This window comes from Gopherus evgoodei, chromosome 2 (genome assembly GCF_007399415.2).
Source record: "Gopherus evgoodei ecotype Sinaloan lineage chromosome 2, rGopEvg1_v1.p, whole genome shotgun sequence".
Classification (NCBI taxonomy): Eukaryota; Metazoa; Chordata; order Testudines; family Testudinidae; genus Gopherus; species Gopherus evgoodei.
The window spans coordinates 296898841-296920915 of record NC_044323.1 but is presented as its reverse complement, the minus strand read 5'-3'; the positions used below and the strand labels follow the sequence as shown (position 1 = coordinate 296920915).

Genomic DNA, 22075 nt, shown 5'->3' with positions numbered 1-22075 from the left:
TGCGTGTGTGATCGTGGCACAGGGTGTAGGGACAGATGCTTTCCCTGAGGCCTCTGCGAGGCTGGCTGAGAGCCGTCACTGGTGGCTGCGGCTCAGGCCAGACATGCAGTCAGTGGCTGCTGCTTGGTGTCTCCTTGGCCAGCGGTTGTGACTGGGTTAGGTCCCTAGATCACCATATAGACCCCTGGGGACTTGGGTTCAAAGGTGTGTGAACGTCTCTGCTCTGCCTCCCTGTATTGGACACTGGAGTGAGCACTGCCGGGGTATGGTGTCCGGTTCTGATGGCCAGTTTTTCAACATCCTCCTTCAGTTGTGGGGAGGGGTCAGAAGAGCCACCAGAATGAGTAAAGGGTTAGAAAACTGGCCATACAGTGAGACTCCAGGAGCTCGATCTGTTTAGCTGAGCACGGCACAGGTTAAGGGGTGACTGGATCACAGTCTGTAACCACCGAGGTGGGGAACACACTTTCGATAATGGGCTTTTCAATCTAGCCTAGAGGCCTGACACAATCCGGTGGCTGGAAGTTGAAGCCAGACAAATTAAGCCTGATTTCCAGTCTGAGACTTTTAACAGCGAGGGTAATTAACTGGTAATTGGCCCAGTTTCCCCAGGGTGCTCGTGGATTCTGTCACCGGCCATTGTCAGGTCCTTGCAAAGCTCGGCTGTAGGGAGATCTTAGGACAGTTCCGTGGCCTGTTACATAGGAGGCCGGGCTGCTGATTGCGGTGGTCCCTTCTGGTCTCGGAATGCGACTCAAACTGTCCTCTGAGCTCCACGTCATGGCGCAGACACCACTGCTGGCCTGTATCTTACGAGCTGATGGGCAGAGTGGCGCTTCCTCTTGGCGCACACTTCCCCCGAGGTCTCCAGGGTCTCCATTGCGGGCTGTCTAGCTGCTCCTTGAAGTGCGTTCCTCGTGTGTGCAGCATCGCTCTCAACTTGAGGGTGTGGGCCGGGAGCCCACTGGGAGAACAGCCATGTGATCTCCACTTAGCTAGGTCTCCTGGGATTTCCCACTCGCTAATCTCCCTGACAAGTGCTGTCAGCTGCGTGCCGGCCAGTAACGAGCCTGCTCTTAGGTCTGCTCTCAGTTCAGCTGTACTCTCCAGCCCTCTTCGTCTGTTGGTGAAGAGTTGGGACAGTAGCTGCTAATACCTGGTTCCAGACATTCATTAGCTTTAAACCAGAAGGAATCCTTGTCCTCTAGTCCCGTGCTCTGCACACACACACCCCTGGGCCTTTCACCCAGTATTTCCTGGCTCAAGCCCACAAGAACTTGCTGAGCTAACACCGCTTTTTAAAGACTCTCACTGGCCAAGGAGCCACCAGATCCTTTGGTAAGTTCAGTGGCTAATTACCCTCACTTCAACTTGTCCCTTATTCCCGCTCTGAATTTGTCTCGCTTTGGTTTTCAGCCCCGGGGATGCATAAGGGAGCGAGGGGCATTTTTAGGCACCCTTGCACAGGGTCTCATCCCAGGATCCTTGCTGAGAATTAATCCTTCCCTCTCCAGGAAGGAGCTAGGGCTGCCCAGGGGGACGGTGGTACTCTGCCCTTCTCAGCACCTTTCGGCTAAGGAACTCAAAGCCTTTCACCGCCCTCCTGTGGGCGAGTCTGTGTAACTTCTGCCTTCTCTCTGGGGAGAAGAGACAGGCTGCTTTGGGCAGAGGGGAGGGTAGAACCGAGGCTGGGTCACTGCCTGCTGTGAGTAAAGGGGTGTGATACCATGCAGCTCTGCTGGGGAACCTTTCCTGTCACCCCTAGGCTGGCTGGACCCTTGCACCACTCACGTGTGGGTGGCCCCAGATTTGCCATCTGGAGGCAATGCTGCTGCCCAAGGGCAGCTCCTTTCCACTGGGCTAAGGTGCTATAGCAGGGCCACTGACCTGGGGCGCCCTCCTACGCCCGCCCGCCAACCAGGACGTGGATTAGAGCTCCCGGAGAGGAAAACAGCTGTGCAAGGTGGTATATGGCTGGGGTGTGTCTCTGGGGTTATCGGTTACAGAGCGAGGCTCTGTGGCCGCTCCGGAGTCCGTTTTACACTGTGTAGGGACAGGAGCGTCTAAGCAGTGGATGTGATCTTGCCCTGATGTGGCCCGGCTGGGGAAGGTCGCTGCGGAGCCTGGCGTTGCGTCACACCAAGGCTCTCTGTCCATTCCAGCTTCTGAACAGCAGCGTGGTGAGTGACCTGATCCTGCTGGAGTCCATGATGGATAACATGACGGGCAGGCAGAAGGACCCCTGTACGTTGGTGCGCATGCTGGCTCTCCGGGGGCTGGGTAACATCTCCTCCGGGTCGCCGGACAAGGTGAGAGCACCCGGTGCACCGCTGCATCCCGAGCACAGCTGGGTGCTGCTAGGAAAGGAGCCCAGGGCCTTGAGAGAACTGGCCTGCTTGGGGACTTCTGCCTGCTGCCCCGGGAGGGAGGGGCAGGAGCACGGCCAAACTGGGGAAGTCCCCTTGCTCTCCCAAGCTCCACCCATGCACGTAACTAGCACCATCCCTCAGGGACGCGTTTGGGTCAGCCCCGTCGGCTCTGAAGCCGGATTGCTGACACCCTAGGGAGATGAATGGGGCGGTTAAGAGCCCCCTCCCATCTCTGGCTCTTCGCAGAGACTCAGGCAGACACTCATTGATTTGACTCACATTTCTTGAAGGTTTCTTAACTTAAAACACGAGCCCAGATTCTGACACGCAGGGTTCAGCCTCCTGGGAAGTCCCTAGTTCCCTGGGCTCAGACGCCAGCCGAGAGAGGCCGTGCACAGGAAAGGCCAGCACACCACACCCTCAGACTTGGCTCTCGCTTGGTGATGGGTGGTTCCATTGACAGGAATCTGGGAATCCGGACCGCCCCACCTTGGCGCGGGGTCTGGCCCTCTCCAGGTTGGACTTGTCTGAGTCGGGGGAGAGCAGACCTCTCCGTGCTGTTCCCAGCCACTGCAGCATGGGAGAGGGAGGAGTTTCCAGATACACCTGCAGTGGGAAATTGCTGTTTTAAAACCCCGTTTCCTGTCTGAGAGGCTGCCCTAGAATTTGCATCCCAGCCCGTTGTAGGCTGAGGAGCCCAGCCCTGCTGACTGTCCCGTGGCCCCGAACTGCCTGCACGAACTCCTGGGGTTTCTGTACCTCGGCAGCACAGTGACTTGGCAGGCGCCTGTGCCAAACCCCCGGGAGAGGTCATGGACAGGTCGCCCTTCAGACAGACAATAAGCTACTGTGACTTGACAAGAATATAAGTAGCTACTAAAAATACCATTCTGCTGGCGTAGCCGTAGTCAGTCCCTCCTGTAATAGCATCCAGCTCCTCCGCCTTCTCCTGCAGGGACCGAATGAACTTCCCCAGCTGAGAGACTGGCTGCAAGTGCGTCCACCTGCGCTGCGTGCCCGAGAGCAGCACGCCCACCGGCTGTGTTGGCACCAGGCCAGGAGCCGGGGGCTGCAGCTAATGCCAGTAAAATGGAGCATATTGCAGCGACTGGCTTTGTAAGGTCGGGTATCCTGTGGAAGCTACAGGTCCCAGCTTAATCCAAGGCATGGTTAACCTGGCTTGCAGAGGTGGTGAACTAGAAGTGAAAGGCCCTGGATCCATTTGCAGCTGCAGAGGGCCTTCCAGTCCTCCAGGGTGCTCGTGGCCAGATGGCCACAGTGTTCCGAAGGTTTTGCCCCACGCTTGTAATACCACGTCAGGGACGCTGCAGGTGTGTAGGTTGCAAAAGTCAAGCGCTCAGGTCAGAGTGGTCAGGATGGCGTCCGCTGGTGCAAACATAATTCCGCTTCCTTGTGCCTATGCATTATCATACAGGCTTTAGTTCTGTCACTGTTCCACAACACAGATGTCCACCTCTTGCACTGATGGAGTAACTGGTAACAGTAGTATGCTGTTATCCTCTGTGGATCAGTAACTACAGGGGATGATGCGCTTTGCCAGAGGCTTGCACAACTATCTGCAAACGGCAGAGAAATGGTGAGACTCCAGGTTCCTGGGTTCAGTCTCAGGCTCTGGAGTGAGCAGTGCTCACATGTACTCCTGCCCGCTCTCTGCCCCATCCCTGTGTTCAGATCACATTGCTGATCACCAGCAGGAGGCGCTGATAGCACAAGTCTCCCTGTTCTCGGTTCCTGTATCTGGACCCACAACACCCCTAGTAGGTGAGAGGAGCAGTTTCAAGGGAAGCCCTACAGCTCTGGGTTGGAGCATGCTCAGTGCAAAGAGAATCTTCGGAGATTTTAGCAGCTGAACACTGAGCATGTGCAAACTGATTTTTCTTATCCCTGGGCCAAGTTTGGGCCGATTTTCGTGGAGATGCCAAATTTCACATCCCTGTACCAAAGCATTGGGGGTGGGGCAGGGCAGGAGAAAATGTATTGCCCCCCCCATCTCATTCAGCCATTTTTTAGAACTATTTTAACTGAAACTTGGTAGAGGGCTTATTCCTTCACCCTCTCACTTCCCTGGTCCTTCTCGCGTGAACAGAGAGCAACAAGACCCCAAGTCCAAAGGCGCAAACAATTCGATGTTTATTGGGGTGAACTTCCAGCAAGCATGATTCCAGTTTCCTTCCTCAGTGTCCCCCTTCCCAGCTCTGACACCACGGAGCCTTGCCTGTGTCCCTGTTCCTGTTCCCATCCCCTGTTCCCATTTTCCCCATTAGCAAGACATGATTTTAATTCCCCCATCTCCAGTCCCTGTTCCCATTTCCCCCCACTTCCTGATTGACTGCAGACTATATAGTAAAACCTGAGTTTTGCTTAGCTATACCTTAACCAATCATTTTACTGAAATTTAACTAACCAATCCTAACATATTGTAACATGGTTATTTAACCAATTATACCCCACCAACTTAATTGGTTTACACCCAACAAAATTAATTATACAGCCGACAGAAACAATCTCAGAACCAGACAGAGACCATGCAAATAAACATACAAAACAATACAGAAGTGAGGATTTCACAACTACATCTATACAGACATAAGGGTTCTCCAGCTGTGTCTGTTGATAAGTGAGTTCTTGCCAGACAGGATGCTATCAAACTAAGTTTCCTTTTACATCTTCTAGGCTCTTCCCTTTCTCTGGACGTGATAGGAATATCAGGGCAGGATTATATTCCTAATAGCCCAATAGCGCCTCATTTCAATGTGACTAGTTTGGGATGTGACCAGACACTTCCCAGCTTACGGCTGCCGAATTACATCTTAGCTGAAGGTCTTAGCCTGTCACAGTAAGAGAAGGCCATTACTCAGACAGTGATCTTTGAATCTTTCCTTTATACCTCTGTAACTAGCTAAGTGATAAGAATACACCTAAATTCTTAAAGTATAGGCCTCTGCAGACAGGCCTGAATATCTATATCTTAACAAAACTGTTGGGCTTGAAAAGGAACAAACCTCAGTTCTTAGCCTGGCAAAGTTACAAGCCCTTGTTTTTAGTTGTTTGTAATAGAAAGCGCTAGTGACATTTGGTTAGAGATGATGCTACAAGCTCCAGCTAGGAGAAGTCCTTCCACGTGGCAGTGACATCATGACCTCCCTAAGAGTGCCGCTTAGATACCACCCACGTATCCTGGTATGTGTCCCACAGCAGGGAGTGCTTCTAACGTGCTATTTCCTTCCTGCAGGTAAAGAAACACGGGGCCCAGCTCCTGGCTTCCATGGTCAATGGCATGGACGACAAGGATGATCCCGACAACCTGGTTGCTCTGGAGGCCATGTCTAGCCTGTCCAAACTCCTGGAGCACGTGGAGGAGAGGGACATCCGCTCCATGCTTCTCCATATTGCTATCCGCATCCGCCCCTTCTTTGACAACGTAAGGCAGAACCTGGGCTATCTGGGGGGTTGGGAGGGAGCGTGAGCCAGGGTGCAAAGGGCTTGGGGGCTGTAACTGAGGAGAGGCACCTGCTCTGAAGTGGAGGGGTCCGAGTCTTCTCCAGCATGTCAGGGAACAGAGCCGCTGGCTCAAGCAGGATGCCCGGAGCTTAGGGCTGAGGGGATGTGGAGGAGCACAGAGCTCTGGACCCCAAGCTAGCGTACTCCTGGCAGGCTGTCCTACCCAGGAGAGATCTGGGCTGCTTGGTAGCTAAGCAGGGATCCTCTGAGGCTAAGTTACAACATAAGAACGGCCACATTGGGTCAGAGCAAAGGTCCATGTAGCCCAGTGTCCTGTCTGCCGACAGTGGCCAGTGACAGGTGCCCCAGAGGGTATGAACAGAACAGGGAATCAAGTGATCCATCCCATCGCCTATTCCCAGTAAATAGAAGGCAGCATCCTAGGCTAGAAAGTAGATGCCATCGTGGGCTCACCCCCGGGCCACAGGGAAGAGTCGGGAAGGGGATGCTGGCCGTGCCAGTACCAGTGTCCAGGAGTTGCTGCGTTCAGCATAGTGGAGCACTGGCTTGCAGCAGGCCAGCAATGGGACAGGGGTCGGTCTAGCTTGGCGTCCTCGGAGGATGTGCTTAGTGCTCCAGGATAGAATGTCTGGAGGAGCTGGTCAGTAGTCCAAGGTAACTGGAGCGAGTTAGCAAGAAGGGGTGAGGGCTTCTCAGAGCACGAGGCAATCGAGAGAGCACAGGACCTGCCCACGGGAAGTGGTGAGACTAATGACCCTGCTCTCTGCACCAGATCTTACCGACTCCTTCGGAGAGAGGGTTGAGTCTGCTGAGATCTCTCCAATCTGTGCCCTTCTCTGCAGCTGCCTTGTGAGCCTGTCCCTTGCCTCATCGCATCCTCCTTTGCTCCTTCCCCTTCCGAGCAGCAGCTCCTGCCTGTCCAAGGATCTCCCTCCCTCCCGCTTCACTTTATCTATCTCCAAAATATTGACAGGCACCGACTTCTTCTCTTCCTGCTCCGGCTTCCAGTCCGGCTTGTGCTTGACTCTCTGGTCTCAAACAACCTCTTCCTGGCCACACTTCAGGTCCCATGCACCCCTCTCCTGAACTTCCTGTGCCCACTGGGCCTCCCGGACGCTGCCCCTGGCTGCTTTTTCTTCATCCTCCCTTCTGCTCTGCACCCGGCCCTGGGGGACTCTGCTGGCGGCTTGTCTGACACCTCCTCTGGGGATGGCTTGCCCCCCGGAACTGCCTGGGGCCCAAAACCAGCTCCTGCCTTCTCCCTTTGCCTGGTGCTGTCACTGACACCAGCCACCTCCCCGGCACTCAGGCCTGCATCTCCTCCCTCGCTTCAGCCCAAGCTTGATTCCCTGCTCCTGCCGCCTCGCCGAGATCCGGCCCTGGTGCTCAGGCCCTCGTTCTGCCCTGCCTGGATGGTCGTCTCCCTGCTCTGGCCTCCCAGCAAACGCCGCTGCTGAACTCCAGCGTGTGCCGCTGCTATCGGATCACGCCCCTCTTAGAGTCGCTGCCTCCAGAGTGCTCCTTGCCCCTCCTGCTCGCCCTCGTGTACAGCTTCGCTCTGCCCCGTCCGCCAACCCTGCTCCCAGGCTCCGCTGCCCATCCGCCAGTGCCGTGCGGTGGGCTCCCCTCGAGCCCCGCCCTGCCCCCGGGCTCCGCCGCCCGTCTGCCAGTGCCGTGCGGTGGGCTCCCCTCGAGCCCCGCCCTGCCCCCGGGCTCCGCCGCCCGTCTGCCAGTGCCGTGCGGTGGGCTCCCCTCGAGCCCCGCCCTGCCCCCGGGCTCAGCCGCCCGTCCGTCAGTGCCGTGCGGTGGGCTCCCCTCGGGCCCCGCCCTGCCCCCGGGCTCCGCCGCCCCTCTGCCAGTGCCGTGCGGTGGGCTCCCCTCGGGCCCCGCCCTGCCCCCGGGCTCAGCCGCCCCTCCGCCAGTGCCGTGCGGTGGGCTCCCCTCGGGCCCCGGGCTCCGCCGCCCCTCTGCCAGTGCCGTGCGGTGGGCTCCCCTCGGGCCCCGCCCTGCCCCCGGGCTCAGCCGCCCCTCCGCCAGTGCCGTGCGGTGGGCTCCCCTCGGGCCCCGCCCTGCCCCCGGGCTCAGCCGCCCCTCCGCCAGTGCCGTGCGGTGGGCTCCCCTCGGGCCCCGCCCTGCCCCTGGGCTCAGCCGCCCCTCCGCCAGTGCCGTGCGGTGGGCTCCCCTCGGGCCCCGCCCTGCCCCCGGGCTCCGCCGCCCGTCCGCCAGTGCCGTGCGGTGGGCTCCCCTCGGGCCCCGCCCTGCTCCCGGGCTCAGCTGCCCGTCCGCCAGTGCCGTGCGGTGGGCTCCCCTCGGGCCCCGCCCTGCCCCCGGGCTCAGCTGCCCGTCCGCCAGTGCCGTGCGGTGGGCTCCCCTCGAGCCCCGCCGTGCCCCCGGGCTCCGCCGCCCCTCCGCCAGTGCCGTGCGGTGGGCTCCCCTCGAGCCCCGCCCTGCCCCCGGGCTCCGCCGCCCCTCCGCCAGTGCCGTGCGGTGGGCTCCCCTCGGGCCCCGCCCTGCCCCCGGGCTCAGCCGCCCGTCCGCCAGTGCCGTGCGGTGGGCTCCCCTCGAGCCCCGCCCTGCCCCCGGGCTCCGCCGCCCGTCCGCCAGTGCCGTGCGGTGGGCTCCCCTCGGGCCCCGCCCTGCCCCCGGGCTCAGCCGCCCCTCCGCCAGTGCCGTGGGCTCCCCTCGAGCCCCGCCCTGCCCCCGGGCTCCGCCGCCCGTCCGCCAGTGCCGTGCGGTGGGCTCCCCTCGGGGCCCCGCCCTGCCCCCGGGCTCCGCCGCCCCTCCGCCAGTGCCGTGCGGTGGGCTCCCCTCGGGCCCCGCCCTGCCCCCGGGCTCCGCCGCCCCTCCGCCAGTGCCGTGCGGTGGGCTCCCCTCGGGCCCCGCCCTGCCCCCGGGCTCCGCCGCCCGTCCGCCAGTGCCGTGCGGTGGGCTCCCCTCGGGCCCCGCCCTGCCCCCGGGCTCCGCCGCCCCTCCGCCAGTGCCGTGCGGTGGGCTCCCCTCGGGCCCCGCCCTGCCCCCGGGCTCCGCCGCCCGTCCGCCAGTGCCGTGCGGTGGGCTCCCCTCGGGCCCCGCCCTGCTCCCGGGCTCCGCCGCCCGTCCGTCAGTGCCGTGCGGTGGGCTCCTGCCTGCCCACGTTGAAGTCCCTCTCAGGCCCAGTACTGCTGGAGTCTTAGCAACCTCCCTGCTGTTCCCTTGGTCCTGCCCCTGCCTGCAGGCTGGGAGTAAAGTCCTTTGTGCATGAGAAGCCTGGTGGGCGTTACAGCAAATCCCTAGTATGCTGGCACCCCTGTCTCGAGAGACACCAGGGAGCTGGGGTGGGTGAGAGGTAACAGCCATTGCCAGGGTGCCGGGGTTAATGGGCTGTGAGAGAGGATCACTCTGGGCCTGTGGGCAGGAAGGACAGAGCGGAGCAGCAGCAAGTGAGGTACTATAGGAGATGTAGCAGCTGAGAGTCTATGGCAGGGCCAGGTGACCGTGGGGACCTCCTCTATGCTAGAGTAACGCCCATCCAGGGGACTCCCAGCACGGTCCAGACAGCCAGCTGATCTCCACCCCAGGAAGGCTTGTTAGCCCCACTGTACAGAAGAGGAAACTGAGGCAGGGGAGGTTGAAACCTCATCCCTGCTCTTCACCACAATCCATGAGAAGCCAGTGGATAGTCTGAAAGCTCCAGCATCTGCAGAACCTGCTGCGTCTGCTTGCTCAGAACTGGCAACAGCCACCGGTGGTTGGGGGCTGGGTGGGAAGGAACAATTCCTGTGCTCGCCCAGGCCGGGGCTTCCCCAGGAGTCAGTGGCTGGAGTGGGGCTGTACAGATCGCTGAGACGGCACCTGCTGTGATCCATCACAGCGACACCCTCCTCGTGTGCTCTTTGCCTGCAGGAAAACCACCAACTGCGCACATCTTCCATCGTTCTGTTTGGGAACCTGACCAAGTTCAGCGCTGGGAACTGTGAAGACGTCTTTTTTGAGCAGATCCTGAATGGGCTGGTGACGCTGCTGCTTCACCTCCAGGATCCAAAGCCAGAGGTCATCAAAGTAAGTGTCTTGCTGCTAGCTTGGGGCAGCAGACGTTGTCTGTGGGCTCGGCTAGGACAGTGTCCCACTAGGGCTGGGAGTCTGGAACCGGGGCTTTTGGTCCCTGGGCGTGGGATGTCCTGCCCTGCCAGGGTGGAAGGAGACTAGCGGCTGGTGCATTTCCAGTGACTGACACCGTATTGCTGTCTCCTCCTTCTCATCTGCCCTGTCCTGCAGGCCTGTAAATTTGCTCTGCGCATGTGTGGCCCCAGCATGGGCTGTGAGGGGCTCTGTGACATGTTCCTGAACCACTTGCATGAAGACCGAAGCCTGCATTACGGAGAGTTCATGAACGATGTCTGTAAGCACCTGGTGAGTGAGATTCTGGTTTCCCAGGGGTGGAGTGAGTGGCTGAGAGCCCTGCGAGCAGTCGCTGCTGGGGCATGACTAACCTGCTCCAGCCGGCACCGAAACGGCAGAGAGCAGCATTTCCAGCCCAGTGAGCTGGAGGACCCGGAGCAAAGACCCTCTGGGACAGCAGGAAGGTGCTGAAGCCAGCGAGTGCTCCCTTGGCAGCAGTGGCACTGGCTTCGCAGTGGCTTGGCCTTTCTCTTGACCGGGGGGTGGGGCTTTCGAGAGTCCCTGGAGTCGGCCCTTTTCTGATGCCCCAAAGGAGTGAACAGAAGTGCTGGCCAAGGGCGCAGAGGTCAGGCTGTAGGTGCAGCGCTGCCTGCTGTCCATCTGGCCTTGTGCTCTGACCCCATGGACCTCCTGTCGCCCACTCCCTTCGCAGGCCAGGGCGGGGACGGACAGCCTGTACTGCCCTCGACCTGTTCATCTGGTCGGAACGGTCTCGCGCTCCAGGGTTTCAGCCAGTCACCTGCAGGGGTCGGCAAGGAACCTTTCCCTTCCTCTGAAGCCCCAGCGGGAGGTGGGCCCCTGGTCCCTGGTTGGTGGGTCTTGCTGTGGGGCTGGTGGCCAGACATGGGGGCTGGGAAGGGGTTTCTCCCAGCTCAGACTGGCAGGGACTGTAGGGTTTTTTGCCTTCCTCTGCAGTGTGGGACGTGGATCTGCCTGCAGGACCATCTGGGTGTGTCACCTCTTCAGTTCCCTGCCGCTGGGACATGGGCATTTTCCCAGCATATTGATTTCTCCTTTCTGCCGTGGCACACGCCAGTGTGGTGTCCTGGGCACTAAAGTGTTTTACTTTCCCTGAGTCCTCAGGCCGCCCATGGGGTGAACGTACGACCAGGGATCTCCCAGAGGGTGGAGGAGAGGCCAGAAGGGACCCTTACGTTCTCTGAACCTCGCTGTGCACACCAGTCCCTCTTCTGTCAGCACGGCAGGCTGCCCCCTTGTCCACTTTGGACTGGGGCTCCCGGCTCTGAAGCTGCAGGAGGCACACGCCCTGGAGCAGAGCTGCCTGGGAGGGTGCCCAGAGTAGCCGGGTAGCTCATGGAGTGCCCCAGGCCAGTCGCTGCCATGCCCATAAGCACACTCTGCTTTCCAAGGGGAGCTCTCCTGCAGCCGACGGCCTACAGGGCCAATTCTCTACTCACCCAGCCAGGCTAGACGACCTCCTGGATTCTTCCTTCCTTCCTGTTCCTATTGTGCCTGGGCACATTCGTACGAAACTGACAGAGCCCACTGGAGATGGGGCTTGCCCCAGCGGAGGTCTATGCTGGGGATGGGATGGCGGTGGTCCTGTGGGGGCTGGAATGCCTCAGCCCAGGAGATGCCCAGCACATCTGCCTCTTTCCGCAGGAAGCGGGATGCCTCGGGGAGCCCAGCTCATTCTTATTACCTTGGTTTTCTCTTTAGATGCAGAACTACCCAGAGATGCTGAATCGTTTGATTTCAACCAACCTCTTCTACTTCAAGAGCAACTGGGTTGACATTCGAGCAGCAGCGCCCATGTTTATAGGTAAGGTTGCCTTGGCACTGTTCCCACATCGGCCCTGTGACAGAGTGGGGCTGTTCTTAATGCTTCCTCTGAATACTGGGTGGGTGCCTCAGTTTCCCCTGTGCATTTCTTAAGTCTCTAGGGGGTGACATTGTTGCAGAGCAAAGGCCAGTGTGCATAAATGGCCGACACTGTCTTCTTGCAACTAATGGCCGGGGCCCTTCCCCCCCGCAAGGGGATGCTAAAGGTGTGGGAGAAGAAAGAGGTCAGGTGACTTCCTGGCCCAGGAAAGAGACAAAGGCCAGAGAGGAGGGGCTGGAGTGGGTTTCAGTCTGGAGCTGGCTGGGGACGAGGAGTGAGGGCAGACGTGGGGGTCTGGCTCACTGCCCCCCAGAATGGACCCAGCCAAGGGGTCCTGTTCTCTGTACCTACAAGCTCTGTTTTAGACCCTGTTCCTGTCGTCTAATAAACCTCTGTGTTACTGGCTGGCTGAGAGTCACGTCTGACTGGGAAGTGGGGGGGCGGGACCCTCTGGCTTCCCCAGGATCTTGCCTGGGTGGACTCGCTGTGGGAAGCGCACAGAGCGGCAGGGGATGCTGAATGCTCCAAGGAGAGACCCAGGAGGTGAAACTGTCTGAGCTTCTTGCCCTGAACAAATCTGCTCCAAGGGAGAGGAGGCTCCCCAAAGTCCTGCCTGGCTTGGTGGGGAGCAGTTCCAGAGCAGCGCCCGGGGACTCCGTGACAGGCCCTATTCCTGCTGGCTGGGACTGGCAGAGGGGTTTGAAAGTCACTAGGGATTGGGGTGCTTAACTCTCTGTGTTGGGGATGGGGGGAGCTGTGAGATGATGGGGGCTTCAGTCTGAGTGACACCTGCTGGAGGTCTCATGTGGCCAGTATGGGAACATCCTTGGGATTTCTACACACACTGGATGACAATTTCCTGACTCAGAAAGTGTTGCAGCCGCCATGTGGAATTGTTCATTAGACCTTGTGCTGACAGCTAAGGAGGGACTGATCCTGGAACTACAAATTACTGCTAGGTCAGGTGCAAGTGACCATGGCTTGATCAAGCCGGATAAAGTCCCGACCAGTAAAATAGCGACTTGGCCCTTTAATAGGGCCAGTTTCACAAGGATAAAAACAATTGAGCCAAACCAGCAGGGAGGAAGAATTTAATCAGAAAGATGTGAATGATTGGGAATTGTTTGCACAAAACCCCACAGCCGAGGAAGGAGGCTGTATTGGTGAAAAGACCGACCCAGTTCACTGGGGGAGTGAAGGCCGCTATTTCTGGAGGAAGTCTGTTGCCAGCAGAGTTAAAGGCAATAAGGACTTTATGCGGAACAGAAAGAACGCTGCCAGTGGTATAGGTCCATTGCTGGGTGGAGATGGTTGAATATCAAAAAAGCAGGAGTTGTTCAAGGCGCATTTGTTCTGTATTGGGAAATAAAACAGATCAGATGTCATGTCCTATGATGACTCTCTCTCCAGCCCACTAGTATCTCAGGGTAACAGCAGCTACTAAAGTTGGACATTTTTAAATCCGCAGATTTGGATAACTTGCGTCCAAGAGTCTTAAAAGGGCTGGCGGGCGGGCGGGCTAATGCTGATTTTCAATACATCTTGGAACACCTGAAAGATGTATTGAAAAAGGGCAAACAGGCTGACTCGGGTAATGAGAAGCCTGTCAGTTTGACATGAATCATGAGCAGGATAATGGAGTGGCCGATACAAAACTTGATTGATAAAGAATTAGAGAATGACTAGTTAATGCCAGTCAGCCTGGGTTTACGGGGACACTAGATCCTGTCCAACTGTCTGTCTGTCTGCTGCCGTGACCAGACACGGGGTATAAAGTTCTTGCACTTCTGTTCAGTGTTGACTTGGTACCACACCACAGTCTGAAGAAACTAGATCAACGTAAAAGCATCACAGCAGGTTACATGGATTAAAAACTGGCCGATAGGTCTGGGAATGAGGAGTCCTTGAGTGGGCGTATTTCTCGTGGGGTCCCACTGTGGGGGGGTCCTTGGCCCTAGGCTAGTGAACATGATTTTTTATTTTATTTTAATTTGTTTTTAATCCGTGACCTGGAAGAAAACAAAATTGTCACAGAAGTTGCAGAGGATACAGGAAGTGGGGGAGTGGTAGCTCAGGGGAAGGGGTCACTGATTTAGAGAGCACTGTATCTCTGGGTAAGTGTGGCTATGTATAAATGGAATGTCTAGGGACACAGGCTGTTGGACGTATATACAGGCTGTGGACTCCATCCTGGGAAGCAGGGACTCTGACGGCTGTGGGGATCCCGATGGATAATGAGCTGCACATCAGCTCCCAGTGCAATGCGATGGCCAAAGGGCTAACGGGACCCTGGGATGCATAAATGGGGAATCTGGAGGAGGAGCAGAGCGGTTATTTCACCTCTGTATGTGGCCCTGGGGCGAGCGCTGCTGGGATCCTGGGTCCAGTTCTGGTATTCATGGTTCAAGGACACTGATAAATTGGGGAGGGGTCAGAGACAAGTCATGAGAGTGATTACAGGGCTGGAAACCTGCCTTAGAATGAGAGACTTGAGGAGCTCAGTCTCCTTAGCTTAACAAAGAGACATCTACGGGCTGAGTTGGATCAGTCTATAAATACTTGCACGGGGAACAAATCTTGGATAACGGGCTCCTCAGTTTAGCAGACAAAGGTCTAGCACGATCCTGTGGCTGGAAGTTTGAAGTCAGACCAATTCAGACTGGAAAAAAGTGTGTGTAACGGTGATTAGCCCTTGGGCCAGTCACCAACGGTCGTGGTGCAGTTCCCATCACTGGCAAGTCTCAAATCAAGACTGGATTTATTTTGAGCTCTGCTCTAGGGCTGATGATAGGGCTGGTCTCTGGCCCGTGTTAGGCAGGTCAGACTGGATAATCACTCGGGTCCCTTCTGGCCTTGGAATCTGAAATTCCCCTGTCCTCTGCTCCTCGTGGATCAGCACCGTGCACACGCCAGCACTGCTCCTGGAAGAGGGGTGCTCTGGTGCCTCTGCACTGATGTGCTGCTGCTCTGCAGGATGCCTGAATTCTCATGTGACCTGGCCAGGTTAAACGAGGCCTCAAAACCCTGAGCTGCAAACTCAGCCGTAACTTTCACTCTCTCCTGACTCCAGGCTTCCTCGTTCTGCACGGGGATGAAGAGCACCGTAAGCAAGTGGACCTGGACCAGCTCCTTTCCTGTGAGTAGAAAGGGTCTCTGAGCGCTGTGCTCCAGCCGGGCCGGGCGCTGTGGCCTGGGCACCGGTGGGTGCTGCGCAGGAGCCAGGGCCGGGAGCTGCGTGTGAAGTGGGAGGGAGATCGCAGTGCGGGAGGCAGGGCTGGGACTGAGTCACTGGTGAGGGTCTTGGGAGGGGGCGGGGGCAGGGCAGTGAGGATACTGCACCAGGCAGCGGGGGGTTAATTAGCAAGGCCTGGGGCTGGAGCAGCTTCGCCTTCCAGTTCATTGCTGGCACTTCGCATCTTGCTGCCGCCAAGCCAGGGCCGCGCCGCACCTCTGCTCCGTCCTTTTACCGGCCTATAAACCCCTGTGCTGGCACGGCTTGGGTGGGGGCTTCCCCGCTAGGGTCAGGCTGGGTACTGGGCTAAGGGACACTTGGTCTTGGCTTGAGTCGAGGCCACTGGCCCACCCTGTCTTGAGTCCAAGGTGGTTCTGAGCAACAGCAAAGCCTCCTGCCGGGGAGGGGGGAAATTCTGCCCTCACCAGGCCTGTCTGCAATAGGAAACATTCCTTTCTCCAGTAAGGGTCTGTAGTGCCAGCGTGTACCCGGTGCTGGGCACGAGAGGTGTCCTAGGTCCTGGGCCGGCGCTCAGTCGAGAGGCCCTGCAGGCATGGCGCTGCACGGGCTGGAGGGGGCCCTGGACCCTGCAGACACCTTGGTGCCTCCTGCAGAACAGATCGCAGCTCCCTTCTCCCAGCTGGTGTCCCATGGGCCTTTCCTGCTGTTCACCCCGGGAACGCTGCCCTGGGGATGCTGGGGCTGCAGGGCTCTGCTCCCCGGGTTTGGGATCCGGGGCGCTCGTGTTAAACACGAGCCTGGCTGGACGAGGTCCTGTGAGGGCTGTCGCCAATGCTTCAGGCCTTGACACACGGGGCTCCAGTCCTAGGGAGGGGGCCGGGGCCCAGCTGCTCCCTACGGGTCGTTGCTGGGCTATGCAGCCTGGTGTGCTGGCAGCTCTTGTCACAAGCCCGTCTCATGCCATGGGGTGACCTCTAAACGCAGGCTGGGCCAACAGGCACTGATCACTGGCTTCTCACTGGCCTGGCTTGAAATTAGTGGGGGCTGGCGCTCGTTAGTTAATGAATCCGTTTATTACTGGAGTGCCTGGCAGCTCTAGGTGTGGCTCGGCAGATCGCTGCACCAGGTGCTGTATGTGCCCAGATTGGAACTGAAGTCCCAGACAGACTGGAGAGGCTGAAGAAGCAGGGAGCTGGGACTGGTCAGCATGGCAGGCAGTGGTCTCAGCCCCCGGGGTTTTGTCGGTGTCACCGTAACGGAGTGTTCGAAGGAGGTGGGGGGGGAGAGAGAGCTCCTCCCAAGGCTGAGGTGCCGCAGCCGAGGAAGCACGAAGGGGTTTAAGTGGCAGTGGAGGAGAAGGAGAGTGGGGGAGGGGGAAACAGCTCTGGAAAGGCCTTGGGAGTGAAGGCCAGTAACTGCTGTCTGACAGAGCTGGGGCGGGGGGACCTGGCTAGGAGTGGGCATTGGCAGAAGGCTGCGTTTGTCCAGGCCGGGGGGAAGGGTTTTGCAGCAGTCGAGGTGTGACCTGGTGGCAGGGCTGGGCAGGCTGCAGTGTGGATGTAAGGCCCTGCACCAGGCTGGCTGGCAGCGCTGGCCAGAGTGACTGACTGGGGCTGGTTCACTTTCAGCCGTGTCGTGTTTGAGCTGCTGACGAGAGCTCGAGCGGCGGAGACACCCGTTGGGGCAGGAGGGGGCTGGCGTGGAGAGCTGGAGCTGGGTGCGCTCACAGAGATGGGAGCTGAGTTCGTGTTGTGGATTAGATTAGAGAGGGGACCAAGGATGGAGTCTGGGGACCCTTCACAGGCAGCAGGGGCACGTCTACACTAGACATTAGCTCAACCCAGCTACGTGTGAAAAATCCCCCTAGCGATTTCAGCCAAGCCAGCCCAAGGGCCTGTGTAAACAGCACTAGTTCCGTCTGCCTGGCCGCTGCCTCGGACCGGACTCCCGGGGAGAGCCCCCCAGTGCTGGGTAGTGTCTGGGCTGCAGAGCAGCCGCGTCCCAGCATAGATGAGTCCTAAGGTCAGTGCAGCACGTCACGGCCAGGCTGGCTAGACGGTGCTGTTGGGAGGATGCTGCAAATGACACCAGGTCAGACTCGCCTAGGACATTCGAGCGGGGACAGGGAATATCGTATTGAGTGGCTGCTACGGGCAGAGTGCTGAGATCCTGGATCGGATCTGGCTGGAACTCTGTCCATAGCTTGCACGCCCCCAGAGGGGCAGATGGCAGAAAAGGTGCGAAGGAAAATCCTCCCTCTCCTGGACTGTCTCCATGGTCCTGGGTAAAGACCTGGGTGGGAGTAACTGAGGTGGATTCCGAAGAGCCTTAGTCAAAGTCCCTCGAGGCTCCTGGGCCTGCCCTGTGGCCTCCTCTTGCATGTAACCGACAGAGGTGGCTACAGTGCGTAAGGCTCCGCCTCTGGCTTGGAAATTTGTAGTCGGTCTCACAGCAGGGGGGCTGGGGTGTCTTTGGGGGGTTGGGGGATGAGTCACTAAGTCCCTGCCAGTAGCATGTGGTACATCAGCATACACAAGAGCCTGGTGAGGCCCGGGGGCGAGGGGGGGTTGGCGAACAAGCCCACCCTGCAGCAGCGACTCCTGGCTTACATGGTCACAGCCCCACTCTGGATTGGCCCGGCCTCCCCTCTGGAGATGGAGACAGAGGATTGGATGGGCCAATGCAGAGTGGGGCTGTGTGCCCTGCTGCAAGGCCGCTCGTCTTCCTGGACTTTATTCCCAGGCCTGGTTTCCTTGACCTCTGAGCGTAGCCCAGGGTGTGTGCCAGGGTCCCCTTAAGCGAGTGAGTGGCTGGGCACATGGTGCTAGTCGCTTAGTGGGGTTGTGACCTTCAGTCCCCCAGCAGCTCTGTACCTCTTCGCTTAGCTGGGGCAGGGGCTTGGATCAGCAAGTGGGGGGTTGCTTTGCCAGGGGGACCCAGCCCGATGGGCACGGCAGTGTGCGTTGTGAATAACCCCCCGATGCTGGGCTCCGGAGGAGCCTCTGCCATGGGAGCTGCCCCAGGCACAGAGCCGAGCGTGGCACCAGCGCTGGCGATGTGGCCGGGGGCTGAAACGCCAGCTCCAGGCTGCGGCATCGCGGCTACAGCCCAGGCGTCGGCTCAGAGCGTGTGGCGTTTGCAGCGGTGGCACGTAAGGAGATGCCGGGTTTGCTTGTAAGGGGTTCACTGTTAGAAGGTCCAGCTCCAGCTCGTTATAAAGGACTAATAAAAGTCCAATTGAAGTTGGTGGCAGTTTGGAGTGGAGTTAAGTAATTTTCCTGGATTTCAGGGATTTTTTCCCTGTCACTAGTGACCTCATAGTGTATCGTAATGCATGGAAACTCTCGGATTGTTCCAAGAGAGCTTAAAAAACACTAAAAAAGGAAAAACTATCTTTCCGTTGGCTCCCGGAGCCCTTCCAGCAGAGAGGGGCCTGTCTGTTTGAAACCAGTGCAAGAGAAGACGTGTGTCGGTGAGTAATAGCTGGAGGGAGCAGCCCTGGATCGGGTTGCTCCAGCTTCCCGTACTGAGTGGATTAGCTGACTGGGGTCCAGGGAGAGCTCTGGGCTCTGATGTACAGCCAGCCCCCGGGCATCCCTGCGCTAGCCCAGGCTAAGCACCAGGACGGCTGGAACAGGAAGCGAGTCGGCACATAAATCAGGGACGTTCATCCGTGCTAATGGCAGAAGGGATCTGGAGGGACGGGGGGCGCCCAGCTTTGTAAACAAGCTACTGGAAAAACGATGCTCTAGCTTCACGCCGAGGGAAAACTCCCTGGCTGGGCCTGGGCCAGGTGCTGCGGACACAGGCGGGGTCACGTCGCCCTCTGCCCTGTCCATGGGCACCCGGTAGTTCTTCCCGCCCCGGCTCCTGCCTGCTCTGGCAGGCTGCGGGGCCCATCGGCGCTAGCATGGGGAGTCCGGCGAGGGGACGCCTCGGCGTCACTAGGCCGAAGACCCGCTCATGGCTTCAGGCAAGCGCTGCAGCCCAAGGCTTCCTGCTGCTCACTGGGGAAATCAGTAACCCAGAGCAGGACAGGGCCTGGTCTGCCCGCTCCCCTCTGGGAGTGTGTGGACCCGACAGTCTGCTCAGCGCTCGCCCTGCGGCCAGGAGCCTGCTCGGGCCGACTGCTGTGTCTGGAATGGCTAGTGCCCAAGATCCCGACCCCACGCCACGCGCTGGAGTCTGCAGTGAGATGGCGTCGCTGCCTCACTTCCTTCTGAGGATTCTCCTCGAGGGGCCAACCACCCCCCTTAGTGCTGGGCTGGGGCATGAAGTGAGCAGTGCCCCCCTGCCAGCTGCTTGGGGGTGTGTCCCTTTGCACAGCTCGGGCACTGCTGCGGTCTGGGGCTGTGCCCCCAGAGCCCCCCCCGCCCTGCCGAGCTCAGGGTGGGTCCTGGGAAATGGGCAGAGCGTGGGGGGTGGGGCTCATGCTTCTCCCTGGCAAGTCCTGCATTGCCTCAGCTGCCCTGTGTGACCCTGGGCCAGTCACACAGCCTCTGTAAGGGGTGAGCCCTGCCCTACCTCCTGGGGCTGAGGGTAAACACGGGGGTCGCCAGGGGCTCAGACTGCCATGACGGCGCCAGCAGATCAGTGTCCCCTACTGCCCTGTCTGGCTCCCCATCAGGCAGTGGGGTGGCCTGTGTGGACGCTCTAGGAGGAGCTGGGGCCAAGGCTGGTCCTGCTGCCCCATTGGTCCCACTGCTCGTTTTGGGTAACGGATGTTGTGCTCCAGAGGAGGCTTCACCAGGGGCTGTTGTGGCTCCTCTCCATGCAGGGCTGAGGGGCTGAGGCAAGTCCTGCTGTGGAGGAGCACTGTCCCGTGGGGTGGAAGGGGGAGGCCAAAGGGTCGATTGTGCCCAGGGCTCTGCGGGAGGGGGCATGGCCCTGCTTTGGAGAGCAGAGGTGGAGGTTTGGAGGTGCTGCCTCCGGCTGGTCAGGCTCGTTGTCTGGCTGTGCGGCCCAGGCCTGGGGCAGTGCCCCAACCTCCTGTCCGAGGGAAGGGGGAGCTGGTCCTGCGGGGCACGGCTGGGGTGGGAGCGTGCCAGCTCCGTTGGATGAGCCTGGGTCCCCGGGCTTGCGGCTGGGGTGGGAGCGTGCCAGCTCCGTTGGAATGAGCCTGGGTCCCCGGGCTCTCGGCTGTGTGCTCCATCAAGACTGCCCTAATCATGCGCTCTCATTCCAGCTCTCAAGGTGCTGCTGAAGGACCCAGCTGCCGTTGTCCGCATGAAGGTGGCTGAGACGCTGGGCCGCCTGGTCCGGGTTGTGTAAGCGGCAGATGGGACCTGTGGGTGCCCGGGCTCTGTGACAGTGATCAGGTCGATGGATGTTCCTCCCCCCGGAGATGCCACGTCTTCCAATGCCCGGAACCGGTGCCTTGTGCAGCACCACGCCTGCTGCCTGGAGCAGGGGCCTCGTGTGGCTTCTCTCCTGTGCAATCTGGGGCACTCGCCCCACAGGACGAGGACTCTGCCTGGCAGCCATGGGAGGCTCCGCTGTGGCTGCTGACTCAACCATCACTGTCCCCGGCTCTCCGACAGCCTTTCCTGCGATGTGCACTCACCATGGGCACTCCTCGAGCTAATGAACTGGGCAATAGGGCATGGAACTCTTCCGAGGTGTGCAGCGGGGTGGGCCCAACACAGGATCCACCCCGATGAGCTTTCCTGGGTAACTGCCCTGGCACGAGAGGGGCAGGCGCTAGGTGTCATTGCATCTTCTAGGGCTGGTTGTCTCACACCGATCGCTCCCATCCAGTCACTGGGACATGTGCCTGTTACAGTCTGACTCTGGCTAGCACCAATCTGGGTGCTGCACAGCCTGGGACCAGTGCCCTGTGTGGGGTCTGGGGTTAGATGGGGCACTCTGCCCTGGTGGGGGTCCCTGCAGGGCCTTGGATGGCCTCTGAGGGCCTCCCCTCCCCCGGATGTCCTAGGAGGATGAGGAACCTTGGCCATCACTGCATATGCACCTTCCTTCCACTGTTGTTCCATGAGTGAGCCAGCGAGCTGCCCCCAGAGTCTTTGGCACTGCCCGGTGCTTCCCCTGTGCCCCTGGCACAGTCTGCAGCTGTGTCCGAGGGCAGCAGTGTGCTCTGGTTCTCCGCTGGCTGAGTGGAGCTGTCCCCTCCACACGAACGTGTGTAGGAACCAGACTGTATTTTTTTTAATAAAGTTGTTTGCTTCTAGTAGAGGGGCTGGCGCTGGAGTCTCATTGCCAGGTGGACCCTGCCCTGGCTTGTCTGGGTGCTGCTAAGGGCGTGGGGAGGGACTTGGAGCCTAGCCTTGGGTGCTGGCGTTGAGATCTTGGGGGGGCAGGGGGAGCCTCATGGCAGCAATTTGTTCCCACATCAAATTACTCCCTTGGTGGAGAAAGGGGCTGCAGGCTGGCATGTGAAAGGGAGGTGCCCCAGGCCCTTGGCTGCACAAACAGCTGTGCCTGCTCCCTGCTTCAGCACCATGGGCCAGGGCAGCTGTACAGGGAGCTGGTGCGGGGGGAGGGCTGAGAATGCTGCTGTCCCAGCGCGGATCCTTCCTTGCCCCACGGCAGGGGCTCCAGCCTGGCCTGACACATGCCAACTGCCAGCTGAAGTGCAGTTCAATGGCGACTAGCACCAGGTGGTGCCCATTGGAGGGGAGCACCAAAACTGCTCCGTACTTTCCAGGGGCTAAATGATCAACCAGCCTTGTGCCTGGGGGGAAGCGGTAGATGTAGTGTATCCTGACTTCAGTGAGGCTTTTGTTACTGTCTCATGACTTTCTCATAGGGAAATGCAACCTCGATGGAGCTGCTGTAAAGTGGATGCAAAACTAGTTGGAAAATCGTTCCCAGAGAGTAGTTATCAGTGGTTCACTGTCATGCTGGAAGGGCAGAACGAGTGGGGTCCCACTGGGATCAGTTCTGGGTCCGGTTCTGTTCAAATCTTCATCAGTGATTTAGCTAATGGCACAGATTGTCCACAAACTTTATAAGTGTACTAATACCAAACTGGGAGGGGTTGCGAGTGCTTTGGAGGATAGGCTTAACATT

The 22075-nt window shown here is 59.1% G+C and overlaps 1 protein-coding gene across 3 annotated transcripts in view; it reads left to right on the top strand.

Annotated features, from left to right (window-relative positions):
• The window catches only part of MROH1 (maestro heat like repeat family member 1), a 120760-nt gene extending 99524 nt beyond the window's left edge, over positions 1-21236 (top strand). For all 3 annotated transcript variants that reach the window (XM_030554045.1, XM_030554046.1, XM_030554044.1), the window contains exons 37-43: positions 2163-2309; positions 5623-5811; positions 9735-9890; positions 10107-10241; positions 11691-11793; positions 14924-14989; positions 20232-21236. In XM_030554045.1, the coding sequence (XP_030409905.1) occupies positions 2163-2309; positions 5623-5811; positions 9735-9890; positions 10107-10241; positions 11691-11793; positions 14924-14989; positions 20232-20317 (882 nt within the window). In that variant the 3' untranslated portion in view covers positions 20318-21236. The remainder of the gene's footprint in view (positions 1-2162; positions 2310-5622; positions 5812-9734; positions 9891-10106; positions 10242-11690; positions 11794-14923; positions 14990-20231) is intronic.
• The last annotated feature ends 839 nt before the right edge of the window (positions 21237-22075 follow it).